This window comes from Chiloscyllium plagiosum, chromosome 16 (genome assembly GCF_004010195.1).
Source record: "Chiloscyllium plagiosum isolate BGI_BamShark_2017 chromosome 16, ASM401019v2, whole genome shotgun sequence".
NCBI lineage: Eukaryota > Metazoa > Chordata > Chondrichthyes > Orectolobiformes > Hemiscylliidae > Chiloscyllium > Chiloscyllium plagiosum.
In genome coordinates, this window is record NC_057725.1 from 68,197,071 (window position 1) to 68,219,014 (window position 21,944).

The 21,944-nt window shown below is 42.2% G+C and overlaps 2 protein-coding genes across 2 annotated transcripts in view; one reads left to right on the forward strand and one right to left on the reverse strand.

Moving 5' to 3' along the window:
• The window catches only part of LOC122558130 (integumentary mucin B.1-like), a 73,043-nt gene extending 70,301 nt beyond the window's left edge, over window positions 1–2,742 (forward strand). The window contains exon 5 of the mRNA XM_043706449.1: window positions 2,464–2,742. Coding sequence (XP_043562384.1) covers window positions 2,464–2,653 — 190 coding nt within the window. The 3' untranslated portion in view covers window positions 2,654–2,742. The remainder of the gene's footprint in view (window positions 1–2,463) is intronic.
• Window positions 2,743–5,022: 2,280 nt separating this feature from the next.
• The window catches only part of LOC122557988 (AP-2 complex subunit alpha-2-like), a 102,375-nt gene continuing 85,453 nt past the window's right edge, over window positions 5,023–21,944 (reverse strand). The window contains exons 18-22 of the mRNA XM_043706289.1: window positions 19,472–19,595; window positions 19,255–19,371; window positions 18,238–18,307; window positions 16,372–16,506; window positions 5,023–6,696 (exon numbers count right to left, since the gene is read on the reverse strand). Of these exons, the coding sequence (XP_043562224.1) occupies window positions 6,619–6,696; window positions 16,372–16,506; window positions 18,238–18,307; window positions 19,255–19,371; window positions 19,472–19,595 (524 nt within the window). The 3' untranslated portion in view covers window positions 5,023–6,618. The remainder of the gene's footprint in view (window positions 6,697–16,371; window positions 16,507–18,237; window positions 18,308–19,254; window positions 19,372–19,471; window positions 19,596–21,944) is intronic.

Genomic DNA, 21,944 nt, shown 5'->3' on the forward strand with positions numbered 1-21,944 from the left:
CTCCGACGCTCCAGGGAAAACAGCTCCAGCCTCTTCAGCCTCTCCTTATAGCTCAAATCCTCCAATCCTGGCAACATCCTTGTAAATCTTTTATGAACCCTTTCAAGTTTCACAACATCTTTCCGATAGGAAGGAGCCCAGAATTGCACGTAATATTCCAACAGCGGCCTAACCAATTGGCTGAAGAAGTGTGGCAAAAGGTTGTTGCCAATACTTCAGTTTATCTTTTGCTGATGTGCTGGGTTTTTCCATTATTGAGGTTGGGAATATGTGTGGACCCTCGTCCTCCAGTGAGTTGTTTAAATGTCCACCACCATTCATGACTGGATATGGCAGGACTGCAAATCTTAGACCTGATCCATTTGTTTTGGGATTGCTTAGCTCTATCACTTGCTTTAATGTTGTTGGGCACTTAAGTCCTGTTTAATATCATCACCAGGTTGAAACTGTCATTTTTAGGAATGCCTGATGCTACTCCTGGCACACTCCATTGAACATGTGAAAGTATGAAGGAGGAAAATGTGAAGAAAGATGCAGCGTGTTCATAAAGAGAGTTTGAGAAAATACCATCAATCACAGCAAGGATAGAACAAGTTTAGAGAAAGCAACGTGGTTACAAGCATACATTGGTGGAAGATGAAACAGTCGTCAGATATTTTTTAATCAATTTGTTCAGAGTTACTATTATATGTCTCTGGAACAGGTGGTACTTGAACCCTCCATGTACACAGTCACATAGGTCCAACCACACAGTACCATCTGTCGCCCCTTTTTAAATTCTTTTTTTTATTATATACAGTACTATTGATTTTGTTTTCCCAAATTAGTGAATTTTTTTACATCTGTTAACCACTACCAGCAAAATACTTTTTTTTTAGTAATTTATTTACATGCAAAGCCCATTGAGGGCATGGTTGCTCACTATATTTTCTTTTTTTTTCAAAGTTTGTGAGATTTGTGTCTCGGGTGCTCATTGTTGTGGTTCTGTTTGCCGAGCTGGGAATTTGTGTTACAGACGTTTCGTCCCCTGTCTAGGTGACATCCTCAGTGCTTGGGAGCCTCCTGTGAAGCGCTTCTGTGATGTTTCCTCCGGCATTTGTAGTGGTTTGAATCTGCCGCTTCCGGTTGTCAGTTCCAGCTGTCCGTTGCAGTGGTCGGTATATTGGGTCCAGATCGATGTGCTTCTTGATTGAATCTGTGGATGAGTGCCATTGCCTCTAGGAATTCCCTGGCTCATCCACAGATTTAATCAATAATCACATCGACCTGGACCCAATATACCGGCCACTGCAACGGACAGCTGGAACTGACAACCGGAAGCGGCAGATTCAAACCACTACAAATGCCGGAGGAAAGATCACAGAAGCGCTTCACAGGAGGTTCCCAAGCACTGAGGATGTCACCTAGACAGGGGACGAAACGTCTGCAACACAAATTCTTTTTTTTTGTTTATGGCCAGTTTGGCTAGGCCCAGGAGCAGACCCAGAAGGAGGTCCTCTGACCTCCTGTTTCATTTTTCTTTTCAGTCCCCTGAACTGAGGACACTCTAAATTGGTTCCCACCATATTTAGTCAGTCGCTTAACCCCAGTCAGCAGCATTAACGCTTGCTGCACTGACAATGTATTTATATTTGTCAATGTATTTGATTATTCTGCAGTTATCCCATTTCAATTCCACACTTTTTGATTAAGGTGCCACATAATCTGAGAAGTCCATTTGTGTGTTCATGTATATAACATTGCGTCATAATTCAAGATATCTACAGTCACTATTTTTTACAGTACATACAAGTTAATAAGACTTGGGAAAGTAGGCCATGATTCAAAGTGATTTCATATTTCTTTGGTTTAGTTGGAAAGTCACTGTTCATTTCAATCCAACTTATTTTAGGGAAAGTGGTGATTCAGTGGTATTATTGTTAGATTATTAATCCAGAGACCATGTGATCTTCTGGGGACTGGGGTTCAGCAGGTGGTTTCAATAGCAGATTTCCTTTACTAAAAAGACATTGGTGAATCAGATAGTTTTTTTTAAAATCCTTAAATGAACTGACCGATATGTGACTCCAAACTCACAGCAATGTTGATTGATTCTTAGCTACCTGGGCAATAAAAACTGGCCTAGCCAATGTCACCCATATCCCATGAATGAATGAAAAAAAGTGCAGGATTTTCTGTATTTTCTTGTTTATATTTAAACGGTATTTGCTCAGACAATAGATAGAATACAACTGTTCTTTTTTTTTTCTATTTGCAACATGCCAATAAGTGACAACACAGAAAACACAAGTTTGTCTTTGAGAATGCTGCTAAAATTGAAATACTTTAGGAGGCATGAATTCTCAAATATTTGCATGACTTGAATGAAAGAATAACCTAACAAATTAAAAGTTTCGCAACTACTAGCATGTACTCTAAGTTTCCTTTCTTTTGCAATGACTAACCCTGGTTTTTACTTGGCAGGTACAATGCACTGACCAACCGCATCATGCACAAATGTGGCTGCTGTGTGCCAATGAATTATGAGAAAAAGACTGCACTGCTGCAATGTGAAAAAGGACCCCCAAAAGCCAAGGAATATGTTGTGTTGAAAAATTGTGAATGTGATTATAAGATTTGCAGACATGAAACCAAATACACAACACAAAGCTAAATGTAGGAATGGATTTTTCAAATGCAAATTAAATGTTATAGTTGTTGCATTCTTTTAACAGCTTTGTGATGTAAACGTTGTCCCATTAAATAACTCTTATAAAGACAGTTTCAGGAAATGGGAACAGGGAGTCAAAATTAAAACTGATTCAAATGTTCTTGTGACTACATTTGTCTGTTATTGCTCTCTTGTGACATGAAAGTTGATAACAAATTGTGGACAATGAAACCTTGGCCAGGATTTTTAGGCTTCCATTTCTCATAGAATATAAGCTGTGCTAAATGAAATAGTGGCTGGGCATACACCTTCCAAACCCATTCTCACCTTGGTGTTCTTTCATTTGCACAGAATGAGGGAATGAGACCCTACACTGCACTCCCCGAGTTTCAGGAGCGAAACTAATTCCAGCACTTTCTGGGATATGGGAGTGAGCCCACGCACCATTCACTTGTCTTTAGCGGAGCAGGCATTTTATGTCCCCTGCGACATCCTATGTAATTTGTTTAATCAGCTTCTGGATGATTCAGTAAATTGGGGAACATTTTGAAACTTCTGTGTAAAGCCCATGACCCTACCATATAAACCAATGAGCTTGTTAATAACAAAGGCAAATGATGAATTGCTGGAGAGAAAATGCCCATTCAAAACACTGCTTTGAATACAGATCCTGTTCTTATACCAACGTGTCAGTTAGACAGAGCCAGAGTAACAAAATCAGAGCATTTCCCTCACTTCACGCCTTCTTAATGCTGTCTAAATAATTAAAGTTAAAAATCACACAACACCAATCAAATGGTTATAATCCAACAGGTTTATTTGGAAGCACTAACTTTTGGACCTTCATCAGGTAGCTGTTGAGCAGGATCACAAAACATAGAATTTATAGCAAAGGATTACAATGTCATGCAACTGAAATGGTATATTGAACAAATTTAGATTGCGGTTAAGTCTTTCATCTTTTAGAATGGGTTGCAGGTTTCAGTTCATTAGTATCTAAATCCCAGAACTTCTTTTAAGTCACATTCTCAAGATAACTTAATGTTTTATTAAAAAAAAAGGTGACATCTCAGCTCAGACAATGCATTAAAGGTGTGAGGTTAGAGTCTGTCTGTATCCCAATCTTGAGTCAGACTGGTTTCCAAAGTGGAATTTATAAAATATTACATGGATTGAGTGCCTGCAGATTGTGCACTTTTTGATCAAAACAGAATGTGTGCTATTAGACTAGACTAGATTCCCTTTAGTATGGAAACAGGCCCTTCAGCCCAATAAGTCCACACTAACCCTTGGAAGAATAACCCACCTAGATCCATTCCCCTACTCTATATTTACCCCTGACCAATGCACCTAACACTATGGGCAATTTAGCATGGACAATTCACCTGACCTGCACAACTTTTGGATTGTAAAGGAAACTGGAACACCCGGAGGAAACCCACGGAGACACGGGGAGAATGTGCAAACTCCACACAGTCACCCAAGGCGGGAATCGAGCCCGGTTCCCTGGCACTGTGAGGCAACAGTGCTAACCACTGAACCACCATGCCACCCTGTATCTGCAAATATAATTCTGCAAATGCAAATTCACACACTTTTATGTGTGGGTGCATGCGTGAATGAGACAGCGTGTGTGTGTGTGCGCATGTGTGCTTGGTAAAGAGTGTGTGAGCTTAAACCTTATAGAGGTTTCTAAAGTCATGAGGGGCATGGATAGCATGATTAGCCAAGATATTTCCCCAGGGAAACCAAAAATAGAGGGCATGGGTTTAAGGTGAACGGGGAAAAATTTAAAACAGTCCTGAGGGGCAACTTTATTACGCAGAGGGTGGTGCGTGTATGGAACAAGCTGTCAGATGATGTGGTGGAGGCTGGTACAATTACAACATTTGAAAGGCATCTGGATGGGTATATGAATAGAAGAGAAACTTTTTCCCCGGGTGCAACAGAGTGTTACAAGGGGACATAAATTTAAGGTGAAGGGTGGAAGGTATAGGGGAGATGTCAGGGGTGGGTTCTTTACCCAGAGAGTGGTGGGGGCACGGAATGCGCTGCCTGTGGGAGTGGTAGAGTCAGAATCTTTGGTGACCTTTAAGCGGCAATTGGATAGGTACATGGATGGGTGCTTAAGCTAGGACAAATGTTCGGCACAACATCGTGGGCCGAAGGGCCTGTTCTGTGCTGTATTGTTCTATGTTCTAAGAGCTTTTGAGGGATGTAGGCCAAATGCTGGCAAATAGAACCAGATCAGTTTAGGATATCTGTGGAGACAGAAATATTGAAGTTGGGAAACTATTTCTACTCAAACGACACAGTCCCTACAATCAGTGATCAAAAGATTTCAGGTGTCAAGAGTTCATGTTTGTTAAAGTTGAGTTTATTTAAAACACAGCATATAAAACAAAACAAGTTCATTTTGCCTTTTCAAAGTAAAACTCTGCAGCTACATTGCTGCTAGAGTTTTTTCTCCTCACGTACAGCCTGGACAAGAGGAAAGTGCAGATCTATTTGGAATCTGACACATAATAATTCCGATATGAAGTGTTATTTCTGAAGCCAGTGTAACAACAGTTCAGTATTTTGCTAACGCACAGTTCCTACACAGTTGTAAATATGCAAACCTGTCAAAATGCAGCAAATGCACTAGACAATATGCAAAACAGAAAAAAATGCAATTCCTGTGTTTAACAAAATGTTACTTAGAAAAGATAAATACAGTTCCAATAATGCCCTGCACATACTATTTTCTACTAATCTATTGTTTTGGCATTTGTCACTGTCATTGAACAATAGAGTCAGTGCAGTTTATAGCAAACAAGATTTGTCATCCTGTCATGTTGGTGCTTCACTACTGCACCCTTACTTCAGAGACATTACAAACAAAGTTAGCATTTATTGCCAATGCCAAATCCAAAATTAACCTCTTCCCAACTATCACTATGTGTTAGAGCTCTCACCTTGCATTGTTTCACATATTTATCCATTTTTATCCTAAAAGATATGTCTTTTTCTTTACTACTCCACAACAAATAAATTTCACACTTGTCAAAACTCATTTCAGAAAGGATCTTACCCTCACTCCTTCCCTTTGAAATGTTCTTATTATCTCAATCAAGAGATATCACTGTTCACAGGCACCATCAAAACCCTTTTTACCTCAAATTAGTTCTCCTCAGCCCTTTGTGTTCTCGGATCTCAATCCCCTTCCCAAATACAGCTTGTTCTCCCACATCAGTCAGTGGATCCCTCCAGGCTTTAGCACCTATTCTGCAGAGTGCTCCAACTGTCTGGAACAGATTAACTCGGATATTCCTGTAAAGATTCATTGTGAGTTTGACTGGAATGCTGTACGTTCAGCTCTGCACTCAACTTGCTACTAAATTAATGGGGTAACTGAGTTTGAGTTGATGGGAAACCGAAAGAAATCTGCAACATGAATCAACAAGACCATGAATTACATTTACCATGTACAGGACTTTGAAGCTGGATGAAACATCACTCAGAAATCTCAAAACTACTTGGAGCTTCACCTAATTTAACACACTTTATCTCTCCTCCCCTCCCCCACCTCCAAAAAACTCTATAATCTGGACTAGACTACACCCCTATAAATAAACAATTTGTTGTATTGGAAACTGGCACCAAAGGCACAGTGGATTGTGAAACAGAATAACTCAATTGCTTTGAACAGAACACAGATTCTGGGAAACAGTCCCCCTTTCCACTTTAACCAATGCAACCTCAGTAACAATGAAGCACAGGAAAGCTGGAAAAGTAAACATTTATTCAATTCTTTTAAGAAAGTTTTTTTTCCCTCAGTTTCTGTCTTAGAAATAAAAGAAGGTACATTAAGAAAAAACATAATTAATACTAAAGGAAAATAACTAGTTTCCACATAAAATCTGTTAAGTATTAGCATAACAGACCAAGTCCTGAAGTTGGCCCAATGAGCTGAAGTGGTCAGGTAATTAAAACTGTTCTGATAGTAGTTCACAAAGCCTCTTTGATACAGCTTCTTTACTAGCCCGCACAGTGAGACGATACATCTGAAAAGAAACACAAAGTTAGCTCAAAACTAACCAGCATCAGTTCAATCATCCCAGCATCAGCATCTGTTAACACCATGGTCATGCTATGCGACAGAACAGCTACCTGTGCTCTAGTATCTCTGTCCCCTTCTGAACTACAGTGTACCATCCCACATCTGTCAGAGTACACATCAAATCCAGACCAATACTCTCTACACTGGCCACCTTGTGTTAACTGCACCATTAGCAACTCCTAAAACTTTGAATCTACACAACACAATTCAACTCATGAGCTATGCTGTTCTTGTGCTGAGGAGGCTGTAGTGATTGGCTGTGCTGGGGGTGTGGAATAGGAATCAGCTAAGGGCCACAGGTCAGGGTAAGAGATTTGGGTGAAATACTCAAAACCATCTCCTAATTCAAACTGAAAGCACTAAATATCCATTAGAAATATTAAAAAGAGACCTGTGAACTAGCAAGAGTGCTAAATAAAAATGTTCAAGACATGCCTCAATTTTGTTCCCTCCTGTCTCAGCTGCAGCAACCTTCTGGAGGTTAGTTGTGAAGTTTTAATTATGTACTTCACTTTAATTGTGCAGTTTCCACATTAACAACAGATATACAAGGAACATACATAGGCCATCCAGCTTCTTATGTGCAGTACTCTACCACTAACACCCTGGAGACGGAACACCCCGAGGCCCTGTTTATTGTAATTGGTGACTTCAATCAAGCCAATCTAAGGAAAGTGTTGCCCAAGTACCACCAGAATATTACCTGCCCGGCCAGGGGTCCGAACATTTTAGACTACTGCTACACCACTGTGAAAGATGCCTACCGCTCCATCCCCTGTCCTCATTTCGGATACTCCGACCACAATGCCATGTTTCTTCTCCCGGCTTACAAGCAAAAGTTCAAGCAGGAGACTCCCTCCCGGATACAGGTGCAGTACTGGTCGGAGGATGCAAAGGATCAACTCTGATGCTGTCTGGAATAGGCCGATTGGATCATGTTCAAACAGTCCGCAGGTACCTTGATCGAGTACGCCATTACAGTCACAGGCTTTATTAGCAGATGAGTGAAGGACTGCATACCGAGGAAGTCAATCCGGGCGTTCCCCAACAGGAAACCCTGGTTGAATAAGGACATACAGAACCTGCTAAAAACCTGGTGTGAGGCCTTCAGATCTGGAGACCCACTCAAATATAAGGAATCCAAGTATGACCTTCGCAGTGCCATTAAGACAGCCAAGGACCAATACCAATCCAAACTCAAGACTCCAGACAGACACCCGGCGACTATGACAAGGACTGAATGACATCACAGGTTCTAAAGTGAGACAACGCAAGATAGCAGACGATGACACTTCCCTCCCAGATCGTCTCAACGCCTTCTACACTCATTTTCAGCAGAATTTCGATGGAGAGGTAACACCTATTCCGATAAGTCCTGACGTATAGTCACTGCATCAGATGTCAGATCAGTTTTCCTTTGTGTGAATCCAAGGAAAGCAATAGGACCAGACGGAGTACCAGGCCGTGCATTCAGAGCATGCACAGATCAACTGGCACAGATCTTCTCGGACATCTTCAACCTCTCCCTGCAGCAGGCCACTGTCTCTACCTGTTTCAAGATGGCCAACATCATCTCTGTGCCTCATGCAGCATGTCTCAATGGCCCTAACTTCGGTGGTCATGAAGTGCTTTGAAAGGCTGGTTATGGCATTAATCAACTCCAGCCTCCCCAATACTCTTGACCCACTCCAATTTCCCTATCGGACCATGTCAGATGCCATATCACTCCTCCCTAGAAGATCTTGATACCAAGAACAGCTACTGAAGAATCCTACTCATTGATTACAGTTCAGCCTTCAACATTATTATCCACTTGAGACTGATTACTAAACTTGGTGATCTCAGACTAAGCCCCAATCTCTGCAACTGGATCCTCAGTTTCCTGACTCACATGCCACAATCAGTGAAGATTGGGGACGATATTTCATCCTCACTAACACTCACACTGGACCCCCCCCCCCGCCAGGGGTGCGTACTCAGCCCGCTACTGTACTCACTGTATACCCATGACTGCATTGCCAAATACCAGACTCATGCCATTTACAAGTTCGCTGATGACATCATCATAGTCAGTCAAAACTCAGATGGCGACAAAACAGACTACAGATGGGAGGTGGAAGACCTGGAAAAATGGTGCACTGAGAACAACCTAGCTCTCAAAACCAAGGAACTCATCACTGACTTTCGCCAGGATGTTACTCATGCCTCCCTCCACATTAACAGCACAGAAGTGGAATGAGTGGAGAGTGTCAAGCTCCTGACAGTGGTTGTCCACAGAAGCTTTCTTGGATTCTTCATGTGGACGCACTGGTTACAAGGGCCCAACAATGTCTCTTCTTTCTCAGGCAGCTGAGAAAATTTGGCATGGTGGTGAATACCCTTACCAACTTTTATAGGTGTGCCATTGAGAGCATCCTGTCTGGATGTATCACTACTTGGTATGGCAACTGTACCATTCAAGATCAGAGACAGTTACAGAGAGTGGTGAACTCAGCCCGAACAATCACAAAAGCCAACTTCCAATCTATAGAATCGATCTACCAGGCCCACTGTCAAGGAAATGCCGCTAACATTCTCAAAGATCCATCCCACCCTGGCAATGTTTTTCCACAATCTCTACCATCAGGGAGAAGGTACAGAAACCTGAACACATGCACCAGCCGGTTTCGAAACAGTTTCTACCTTACTATTGTTAGAATACTGAATGGACTCACAAACTCTTAACATTCATCTGTACCTGTGCTTTTGTTTTTGCTGCTGTTTACCTATTATTTACTTATCTATGCTACTTAACTCTGTTATCTGCCTGTATTGCTCGCAAAACAAAGTTTTTCACTGTACCTCAGTACACGTGACAATAAATTTAATTCTTTGATAATGGATAAGATCAGGTATGATCTTTCACTTCGAACCTATCTCCTTCTCAACCATACTATTCCTGGATGTTGTCATTCCTTTATAATTCAAAGATCCGTCCAGTTCAGGCTTGAACATACTCACAGCTGAGCATCCATGACTTTCTGGGGCATACCGTTGCAAAGGTCCACAATTCTTTGGATGAGAAAAAAACTGTCACTGCCATCCTCTAGTCATTCCTTATTGAGAGGAAGTAAGTACTGGTTCAAAGCTCTCCATCGAGGGGAAACACTCTCCCTAGTTTAGTCCATCAGATCCCTGAGGAAGAGAAACATGGGAACACAAAACAGGAGCAAGAGTATGCCATCGATCTCACTCCGCTATACAACCTTATTGTGGCTGATCCTCTGTCTTAACACCATACTCTCACTCTCTCCCCAAGCCCCATGACACCTTCACTCTCTAGAAAGTCATCTAGTTATTTCTTAAACATATTCAGTGACCTGATTTCTACAGGTTTCTGTGATAGAGAATTCCACAGCTTCACCCACCTCTAAATGAAGACTCCTCATCTCAGTCCTATATTGTGAGACCACAACCCTTGTAATGTTAAATGTTCGATAAGGTCATCTCTCATTCCTTTAAATGCTAAGTTATATGTGTCCACTCCATTAAACTCTTCTCAGAGGCCAACCGCTCCAGAATGATCTTTCAGTGGTCTGCAGCATCACAGATGCCAGTCTTCAGCCAATTTGATTCACTCCACATGATATCAAGAAACAGTTGGAGGCATTGGATATTGCAATGGCTATGGACCCTGACACCATTCCACCATTAGTACTGAAGGCTTGTGCTCCAGAACTTGCTGCTCCCCTAGCCAAGCTGTTGCAACATTGGCATCTATCTGACTATGTGGAAAATTGCCCAGGTATGTCCTGTACATAAAAAAAAGGACAAATCCAACCCGGCCAATTATCGCCCTATCAGTCTACTCTCAGTCTCAGTAAGGTGAAGTAAGGTGTTATCAAGCAGCACTTGCTCAGCAACAACCTGCTCAGTGATGCCTCATTTGGGTTTTCGCCAGGGCCACTCAGCTCTTGACCTCATTACAGCCTGGATCAGTGCAGCTCCAATAACAGTCAAGAAGATCAACATCTCCTAGGACAAAACAGCCACTTGATTAGCCCCACTTTGACCAGTTTCAATATTCACTCCCTTTCCCACCAGTACACAGTTAAAACTCTGTGCATTATCTACAAGATGCACAACTCATCAAGGATCTTCCAACAGCAGCTCCCAAATCAGAAATATTTACAACTTATAACAAGAGATCCCAAATATCCTAGCAATTCCCAGTGGGCTCAGGTTGATGGAATGATAACTGCCAAACCTGTCAAGCTGACTGTCTGTGTGCAGCAGGATCCTGGGGAACAGCTGCAAAAGGGAAAATCATTGGGACTGGCTCTCTGGTCACATACTCCATCAATCAAGATGGTCACTCCCTGAAGCAGCCAATCTGACACACACCATCCCGATTGATAGGTTCATCAGCTAATCATTACAGCTGTTCTGTACCATCACAATCACAGAGCCATGAGAACCCCCGAAGCACTGACAATCCTCCTTTCAATCTCACTCACCATGTGGCCCAAACATTCTGTCAGAGGCTATAGGTGTCTGCTATACTCAGTGACCTCAACATGTAAATACAAATGCCCACCTCTGGTGACCGAGAAAGTGACACTCTGTTTTTCTCTCAAACAACATCATCAAGCACAGTGTACCAAATATAAATAAAATCTCTGCCCTTCTATTTCTCTCACCAAATTTGAAAAATTTACTTCTCCTCATCTTATACTGCAGTTGTTATGTTGCAGTTGCTCAGCTAACTTCAGTATCACTTTGCAGTGTCTCTCGAACAAATTGTTAAAAACTGGGTCTAGGATCATTGATACAGTCATTAGAACTAGATGACAATTTAACTATACATTTATCTTGATTGGTTCTGATTTTGATGCTGCTCAACAATTTAACTTTCCAGAGCATGAACTCTACTGGATACCAGCCTTTGAGTTATCGTACTCAATTTAAGATGATTATTTTGCTGACTCAAGTTCACATTCCAGCAACAACTACAGTGGCTTGCTGGCCAAGGTCCTGAAGGAAATTTTAACCATTTGGCCAAAGATTGGCTTTGTTTTGATGTTGTGTTTCGGGCTGACCCAGAGAGCCTCTGATCAGGATATGTCCTGAGTGAGGGCATGCAATTGCCTTCATTCAAGCTCAGTCAGACTGGCAAGAGTGTCCACTTCCATCTGAATACCCTGCAACCCATACTACACTTACCACATTTTCCGATAAAACCAGTTGTGTCTATTAACTCTAATTGGGCTTCAGCTGGTAGGCATTTTTTGCATTGTTACATCATTAATTCCACATTCCAGTCTCTAAGCATTTCATTAAGGGTTAAATGAAAGTCACAGGGTTCTGCCAGTCATCTTAATCTAGTCAAAAATCCTGATTTGGATTCCCCTGGTTCTCAAATTAGAGTAAAAACAATAGCATCCTAGAATTTGAGGCAGTTTGATGGTTCTACTATTCCTTAACAATATTTGTCAATTCTTGAAAAGTTTTAGTATCTGGTGCCTCAGTGAATGTTAGGCTCCTAATAACTGGGAAAAAAAACTTTCTCCACAGGCTATCAGGAGAATTATTCATTGCTTTTATTCTGGCACAATATCATTTGCCCAGAAGAAATAATATGTTGTTTCCTCATACTGGGCAGACTCCTCGATGGAAGGATCAAACAAGTTAAGCTTCCCAAACAAAGGCACGATATAGGAAATGCTTACTCCAAGTCAAAGATTGTAGTGAATAAAACCTTTGAGGATCAGGTAACCTTGTAGTGAATGGAACCTTTGAGGAGCAGGTAAGCATGCTGGAACGGGTAGAGATTGAGGAAGTTGGTGTGCTGAAGGTTTTGACAAACATTAAGATTGACAAGTCACAAGGCCAGACCAGATTTGTCCTCGGCTGCTTTGGGAAGCGAGAAATGTGATTGCTTCGCCGCTTGCGAAGATCTTTGCATCCTTGCTCTCCACTGGAGTCGTAACTGAAGACTGGAGGGGGGCAAATGTAATTCCTCTCTTCAAGAAAGGAAATAGGGAAATCCCTGGCAATTACAGACCAGTCAGTCTCACGTCTGTCACCTGCACGGTGTTAGAAAGGATTCTGAGGGATAGGATTTATGACCATCTGGAAGAGCATGGCTTGATTAAATGCAGTCAGCATGGCTTTGTGAGGGGCAGGTCATGCCTCACAAATCTTGAGTTCTTTGAGGATGTTACTAGACAAGTTGATGAGGGTCAAGCGGTGGATGCGCTGTATATGGACTTCGGCAAGGCATTTGATAAGGTATACAGGGAAATTTAGCTGTCTGGATACAGAATTGGCTGGTCGACAGAAGACAGCAAGTGGTAGTGGAAGGAAAGTATTCTGCCTGGAAGTCAGTGGTGAGTGGTGTTCCACAGGGTTCTGTTCTTGGGACTCTATTGTTTGTAATTTTTATTAATGACTTGGATAGGGAGATTGAAGGATAGGTTAGCAACTTTGCAGACGACACAAATGTTGAAAGTGTTACTGACAGTATAGAGGACTGTTGTAGGCTGCAGCATGACATTGATAGGATGCAGAGATGGGCTGAGAGGTGGCAGATGGAGTTCAACCTGGATAAATGCGAACTGATGCATTTTGGAAGGTCGAACTTGAAAGTTGAGTACAGGATTAAAGACAGGATTCTTGGCAGTGTGGAGGAATCAGCGGGATCTTGGTGTGCAGGTACATAGATCCCTTAAAATTGCCAACCAAGTGGACAGGGTTATTAAGAAAGCTTATGGTGTTTTGGCTTTCATTAACAGGGGGATTGAGTTTAAGAGCCATGAAATCTTGTTGCAGCTCTATACAACTTTGGTTAGACCGCACTTCGAATACTGTGTCCAGTTCTGGTCGCCCTATTATAGGAAAGACGTGGATGCTTTGGAGAGGGTTCAGAGGAGGTTTACCAGGATGCTGCCTGGAATAGAGGATTCATCTTACGAAGAGAGGTTGACTGAGCTCTGACTTTTTTCATTGGAAAAAAGAAAGAGAGGGGACCTAATTGAGATGTACAAGATAATGAGAGGCATAGATAGAGTTGATAGCAAGAGACTTTTCCCAGGGCAGAAATTGTTAAAATGAGGGGTCATAGTTTTAAGCTGTTTGGCGGAAAGTATAGAGGGGATGTCAGAGGTGGGTTCTTTATGCAGAGATTTGTGGGAGCATGGAATGCGTTGCCAGCAGCAGTTGTGGAAGCAAGGTCATTGGGGATATTTAAGAGACTGCTGGACATGCATATGGTCACAGAAATTTGAGGGTTCGTACATTAGGTTTACCTTTCATGAGGATCAATGGTCGGCACAACATCGTGGGCTGAAGGGCCTGTTCTGTGCTGTACTGTTCTATGTTCTATATCACACTGACACCCAAATTTGGTGTGGGGTGTCTGGATGGGGTGCTGTTTGGAGGGTTGGTGTGGACTCGATGGGTCAAATGGCCTGCTTCCACACTGTAGGGATTCTATGATTCTCAGTACAATAAAATTTCCTTGATATGAGTAGGAAACATTAATATCTCAAAATGATTCCTTCTAATTTGCATATCAATTAAACATTTTACAAATAATTGCAACAGGGTTCTCCTGAACATTGGGAGAAATTGAGGAGAGATATTTCAAGGCTGCCATCCAGTGGAAGAGATTTGTTCTGCTCCAGCTACGTAGTGTGAAAAACCCAGACTTGGGATATTACCAAAAAAAAGAAAGATTTCATCAAAAGTGTGTGTGTGGCACTGACCAGAAGGTACACAAGCTCATAATAAGAAAGTTCAGTTGGCAGCAACAAGGTAATGATCAGAAGCTTCAGATAGTAAACTGGTGTCAATGATGGAAAGATCAATGGGCCAGGAAACACCTGAGGAGAGAATCAGACAGAACGGGTTCAACTCAGGTGCTTCTGTCAGAATTGGGAAGACAAGGGCAGTAACAACCCCCCACTCCCCAACAATGCTCACTCAACCCTCCCCCTCCTCTCGACAACACCTCACCTCCCCTCCGCTCCCCCCCGACGACGCTCACCCTTCACCCTCCTTGACACTGCTCACTCCCCAATAGCCCCTGCTGCCAACCATGTTCACTCCCCCTCAGGATGTTTTTCCCTGTTTTAATTATGCTGATGACAGATTAACTGTGTTCAGAAGAAAACTCACACCAGACCCAAAACATTAACTTTGTGTTTCTCTCCACAGATGCTACCAAACTTGCTGAGTTTCTCCAGCACTTTCTGTTTTTGTTTCAGAATTCCAGCATTGATTTTTTTTTCCCATTTTTATAATAGTCTGTCCACAAACCAATTGTGTTCTTTGTACCCCTGATTTTCATTTATTAGTTTGTTTTAGAGTTATCATCTTGATTCACTTGTTCATTCTCGTTAATTAATAAATGAGTTTTCTAACTCTCCCTCACACCCTCTTGTGGTACCCAGCCTAACTACGTCCTTGTTCTGAAGCAATAGCAGCTCAGAAACTGCAGGACTCTGTACCCTCCAAATCCCATTTTCCAGCAGTGGGGCTTCGGATGAAGGTGTGCAGATTGTCATTCCCAATTTGTGTTTGGAAAGATGGGAGCACTGAGATATAGTGTGTGATTGACTGTGCAGTGTGGTATTAACTAGGGAAAGATCAACAGGGAAGCAACACTTAAAACATCTAAACTACAACGTATCGTTCATCATTTTCTTCTGCAGCTGTACAGGGCCCTGGTGAGTCCACACCTGGAGTACTGTGTGCAGTTCTGCTCTCCAAATTTGAGGAAAGACATTCTGGCTACTGAGGGAGTGTAGCGTAGGTTCATGAGGTCAATTCCTGGAATGGCGGGATTACCTTAAACTGAAAGATTGGAGCGAGTGGGCTTGTATACCCTTGAGTTTAGAAGACTGAGAGGGGATCTGATTGAGACATATAAGATTATTAAAGGATTGGACACGCTGGAGGCAGGAAACATGTTTCCGCTGATGGGTGAGTGCTGAACCAGAGGACACAGCTTAAAAATACGGGGTAGAGATGAGGAGAAACTTCTTCACCCAGAGAGTGGTGGCTATGTGGGAATGCTCTGCCCCAGAGGGCAGCGGAGATCCAGTCTCTGAATTAATTTAAGAAAGAGTTGGATAGAGCTCTCAAGCATTGTGGAATCAAGGGTTATGGAGATAAGGCAGGAACAGGATACCGCTTAAGCCATGATCATATTGAATGGTGGTGCAGGCTCAAAGGGCAGAATGGCCTACTCCTGCACCTATTGTCTATTGTCATTCCCATGTTAAAGTGACCACTTGCGGTGAACCTGTAATCAGGAGTTGTCTCTAGTTCATGTACAAAGACAGGGATTTGAAGGTGGGGGGGGGTGTTGAGGGGCTGAAAGGAACAGGGTGTACAAAGAGTACAAAATAATAGAGGCAGCATTGGAAAATGGCAATTGCTGCTCATTGACACAACGAACATTCGGTGCGAATCCTCCTTTCACTTCCCACTTCAAGTAGATACTGAGGGAAACTTACAATTTACTTAACCAACAGCAGTATAATTATGTGGGAAATAAAGGTTACTATGAAGAGAGACTGACACACCAAGACTCGTTCTGAGCTGACAGTGTTACCGTTTCTTCCTGAACACATACCTCAGCCTGAGTGTTGGGCTCCAAGCGAAGTAAACATCCAACCTGGATGTTCCTTGTGTGAATAATTCCAGTGCCCACAAAATTCGCCAGATTGGGATCCACCCCATTCAGAAGTACAACACCAAATCCCAATAGCTGCAAGATGAGAAGTAAAATAGTCTGACATTAGTCGAACATGGGCTCAAATTGAAAATATCACTAGCCGATCAAATCGAACAACCACAATCATCTGAATGTAGACTGCTCTTCCACAACACTAGATGCTCCCATTCAGGTGCTTTAAAGAAAACAATGAATAAAAACATATAACTCGAGGCCCAGATGAACCATACAAGTGATCTCTGGGCTGCTGTCATGGACATTTCTTAAGAATGAGGAAATTATCCCTGCACTAAGTATTCTGGTCTATTCAATTCTAGACTTCTAAAATGTTAATCTAGGATCTTCCCTCTCAAGATTAATCAGTAGACTATAGCCCATGAAAATACAACGACTGAGAGGTTACTCTGTTCGAGTTTCTGATGGTAGACCATACATATAGATTCGACACAACCAGAAGGCAGTGAAGTATTTTTGCAGTTCCTCAGAAAGAGAATAGTGGAAATGGGTCAATCAATTTGCAAGTTCCCAAACACAGTAATGTAATAATGAGCTCATCTGTTTTTCTGACATTGACTGAAAGATGAATATAGGTCATTATGCTAGAAGGAAATCCTTTGTTCTTTGAAAGTGTTGCAGGATCCATTGTGTTTGTCTGAGGGAGGAGATGGGACCTTGTACCTCGGACAATGCAATGCTAGAGTCTCAGCCTAGATTTCTATCTTCAAGTCTCTGGAGTGGGACTTGAACCCACAACCTTCTGACTCAATAGTAACCATGCACTCACTGACAGCTGTGAAGAGAGATCAGTGTGTAGTATAAATGAAGGAAATCAAGTCGTTGAATACCGGTTATGATGGTGAAGCATGCACAAGATCTGCGAAAGATGGTTATATATTTACTAGAGATTACAGCAACATTTTGCAGTGTTATCTTAACTGGCTCTCATTTACATGTATTTCCATGTTAGTTTTAAATGTCATAATAGAATTTAACAGATGAATAAAGATCAGAAACAATAAACATTAACACAGTTGAATTACAACAACAAAGAGTTCACAGTTTGTTAACATAGAAGTCAAATGCAAACACACGTTTACAGTGGCAGCACCACTGCAAGTTATTTTTATTCATTCAAGGGACGTGGGTGTCACTGGCTGGACTGCATTTATTTCCCATTCCTAGTTGCCCTTGAGAAGGGGATGGTGAGCTGCCTTCTTGAACTGCTGCAGTCCCCTTGCTGTAGGTAGATCCATAATACTATAAAGGAAAGGAATTCCAGGATTTTGACCCATCAACAGGGAAGGTATTATTCCAAATCGGGATGGTGAGTAGCTCAAGGGGAACTTGCAGGTAGTGATGTTCCCGTGTATCTAGTGCCAAAGTACTGACTTTCTGATGGTGCAGCACTCCCTCAACATTGTCCTTCTGACAGTGTGGCACTCCCTCAGTACTGATCCTCCAACAGTGAAACACTCCCTCAGTACTGACCCTCTGACAGTGTAGCGCTCCCTCAGTACTGACCCTCCGACAGTGTAGAACTCCCTCAGTACTGACTGTCCGATATTGCAGCACTCCCTCAGTGCTGACTCTCAGATGGTGTTGCATTCTCTCAGTCCTGACTCTTAGAAGTCCAAGCCGACACTGTCTGCTGTGGCTTAGGGCCTGAAACCACAGTACTTGATTCAGATATTGTTGTGCAGAGGCCAATGTTCCAATCTGGAGACAAGGTTCAGTGTTTTTAAATTTGTACAATTTAATTTTTACCTTTGCTTTAGTCATGTCTGGATCCATTGGATACTTTGCTTTAAATATCTGCTGAACTTCCTGCTGCGGACTAGAGGATCAGAGAGAAAACACTTTGTGAATAAAACTGCAGGAGAATGAGAAATGTTTACATTGTAATTCTTCCTGCTCAGAGAACAGTGAAGAAACAGTATTTAACAGTGAAACATAAACCCAACTATCTATGTTGGGAGGCTTCTGAAAATGTGATAGACTGTCAGATTGCTGGTCAAGTATTGATAAAACACAAGAGAAATATCTCAAGGTTCACCTAGCATTAGGAGATGAAATGAGGGGTTCGGAGTGCAGTGGAGGGTACAGTGCCATGAGGAGGGGGCTCAGGGTGAATCTGCTGAAGTAAAGATGAGGGAACCAGGGCTGAAACCAACTGCTTGGGAATTTCAAACCTGGAGAATGATGAGCTTTCCATAGCTGTGCTGTAGTCCTGGGCAATTGTAGTCTTGGGCAATCCCCAGACAGAGATATCAGACAGACTCTCAGGACAGGATGGAGAATTGGTACTGACCTTCCTACAGTGGGGCATTCCGTCAGTACTGACCCTCTAACAGTCAGTGCTGCAGCATCTCCAGCACCCATCGCTCCACTCACTCCTGGCAAAAGTAGCGTTAATGCAGCACTGATCATTCTTCAACTGGGAGTTGAGACAGTTTGGCATTATTATTATGCCATGGAGGAATTTTTGTTTTAATTTCTAGGATGTGGAAGATGCTGGCCCATTTATTTCCCATCCCTATTACCCTGTAAAAAATGATGAGCTGCCTTCTTGAATCACTGCTTTAGGTACATCTACAATGCTGTTAGGAATACATCAACCCCTTCCTCCCTGGAATCAGTCTAGTACATCTCTTTTGTACTGCACCCAATGCTTCCTTAAATACTGTAGACTGTTCTCCAGAACCGTGATGGATGTTTACCTTTTTGATCAGATATCTGCCTGGGTACTAGGCTGAATATAGTAAGTTGTTATGTCATTTTCACCTGTTTAGTTGTTTCCATCGTTGAAAGAAGTCCTCAGACGACATTTCTGTGGGCTGGAGAAACTTGTTCACTGTGATAGGCAGCTTAACAGAGATGTTCTGCAGCACACCATCATGTCTGTATGAAAGAAAACCACAAGAGGAGGACGAGAGGATAAGCAGAGCAAACCTTCCCCCACTCCAAAGTCTGCATAGTTGCTTTGACCAAAGGTTTCTACCTGAACTGGATCTTAAGGATTGGCACCTCGACAAAGTCGGAGATACACTCAATGTTTAACATCTGCTGAATCTGGGCACCTCCTTCAAGTGTGGAGTTGACAGGCTTGAGTTGAATATTCAGTTGTAGAAGATAGTTAAAGAAATAATTATACACAAAGGGACTCATGCATGAAATATATAGAGAGCCATTACATAAAGACATATACACAGTCATTCAGCCATGGGACAGGTTAAAACAAACTTCAGTGAACTATTAGGATACAGTGAGAACAAAGTGACATTGTTGCTTCACCTCTCAGCGCAGCATTTCCCTTCCCACAGCCTCAAAATAATTGCCTCTGTTGTGATGAGAGGAGCAGACTGCATTCAGCACTCACTCTCAAGGCCTGTTTCACTTTCAAGGACATGTACAGTACTTGGTTTTGACTTTAGTGGGGCCTTAAAGATTGACTTGCTTTGGACTTTAGCTTGTCCAGTCTATCATCATTCTCACCCATTTTAGAAGCCACAATTTGTCCAAATGATTTGTGGATTTGGTTTATCAAGCAGCACTAGGATCTGGTCACACTGAAATGTCACTGACATTTAAACTAAAAGGTAAATCAATTCACTTTGAAACAAATCTTAGGACTAGCACAGAACATTTGATATTATAAAACTTGTAAACATCAGAAGTGCAGCTCAGATCCAAACCAAAGCAAGGTCTAAGAGGACTGGTAGTTTTGCTGGATGTTGATCTTAGCTCAAGAACTCAGTGCATTCGAAGTACAATTCGGTCTCATCTCCTTTCTATTAAACTGGAACTGAAAGTTGACTAAAAGTCACCATTAACTCTCTTCTTCTTGACGAGAACACGAGCATGGATCTGTGCCCTGTCAGTCCCAGAAAGTGATGGATTCTGAAGATTTGCCTCTGCAGAGGTGATTGGAGTTTACAATGATGTTGTCAACTTCCCAGTGTGAGGAGATGTAAAAATCAGCTTTACCTCAGAGGTTAATAACAATGACCGAAGTAATTTTTAGCCGGTAATCTGGCAGCAGGTACCTGAGTCTGATAGAAGGCTGTAAGCCTGAGACCAGGGCTATGTTAAATACACAGCTCAGGGCTGTATTGAAGAAGGCCAGCAATGTCAGAGCTCTCTCTGTTCACACAATGGCAAGTTGGAGTTTAAAAATTCCATATCATTCCCTGAATAAGGGATTCCCAACTAAGATTCCTCCCACAAACAAATCCAGTCAGAGATAAAAATAACAGGTCCTGAATCTGACTCATCGCAGGTGCACTGTATGAATACGAATGAAAAATCAAACGTGCTGTTTATAAAAATGTATCCACTTTCCAGTGTTTAAAAGGTGGACTTCTGTAACAAATCACTGATGTGCACAAAATACTTTCATCAGATTCAAACTTCATAATTATTTCTTTAGATTGCATCAGTGTTGAGACCTTGATTATTTTTATGGTTCTCATATTTGGTTAGGAGGGTTGAAGTTGAATGTTGACATTGGAGTAGCATATTGTTTTGGAAAGGAAAACAAAGCAAATTAAATGATGTTTGGTTATGGAATTGGCCTGGAGAGATAAAGGCAGGTTAATTGCTGCTCCCAGAACATTACAGACATTTTGGCTTCGAGAAGTTATGTTCAAGGACTGGACACTGTTTGGATGTTGACTGGAATAGTGTGAGGCAGCCAATCAGAGAGAAGGTTGAAATAGAAAGTGGGTGTATGCGTGAGGGATGTCTCCATCTGTGTATGTGAGGGGTATTTCTATGTATGCCTGAGGTTTACCCGGGTTCAGTTCCTGCCTCAGGCGACTGACTGTGTGGAGTTTGCACGTTCTCCCCGTGTCTGCGTGGGTTTCCTCCGGGTGCTCCGGTTTCCTCCCACCATCCAAAGATGTGCAGGGTCAGGTGAATTGGCCATACTAAATTGCCCGTAGTGTTAGGTAAGGGGTAAATGTAGGGGTATGGGTGGGTTTCGCTTCGGCGGGTCGGTGTGGACTTGTTGGGCCGAAGGGCCTGTTTCCACACTGTAATCTAATCTAAACAACAGCTCTCAGAAATGCCCAAATAAGCAGAATTACACAATCCTTCAGTCAGAGGAAAAGTTTCTCACTAAAAGATTCTAGAGTTTTGACAAAGGATCATTGATCTGAAATGTTAAATCTGTTCTCTCCCTGATGAAGGGCTTTTGCCCGAAACGTCGATTTTACTGCTCCTCGGATGCTGCCTGAACTGCTGTGCTTTTCCAGCACCACGCTAATCAAGATGACTATGACGACACAACCAATAGAATATACGGACTGAATTGCATTTCAGAATTTAGAAACTGGCATCCAATTTCTACACAAGCTTCCATAGACATAAGCAAGTTAAATCAACAACATTTTTTGAAATGAAGGACAGTTTTTTTTTTAGATTAGATTAGATTACAGTGTGGAAACAGGCCCTTCGGCCCAACAAGTCCACAC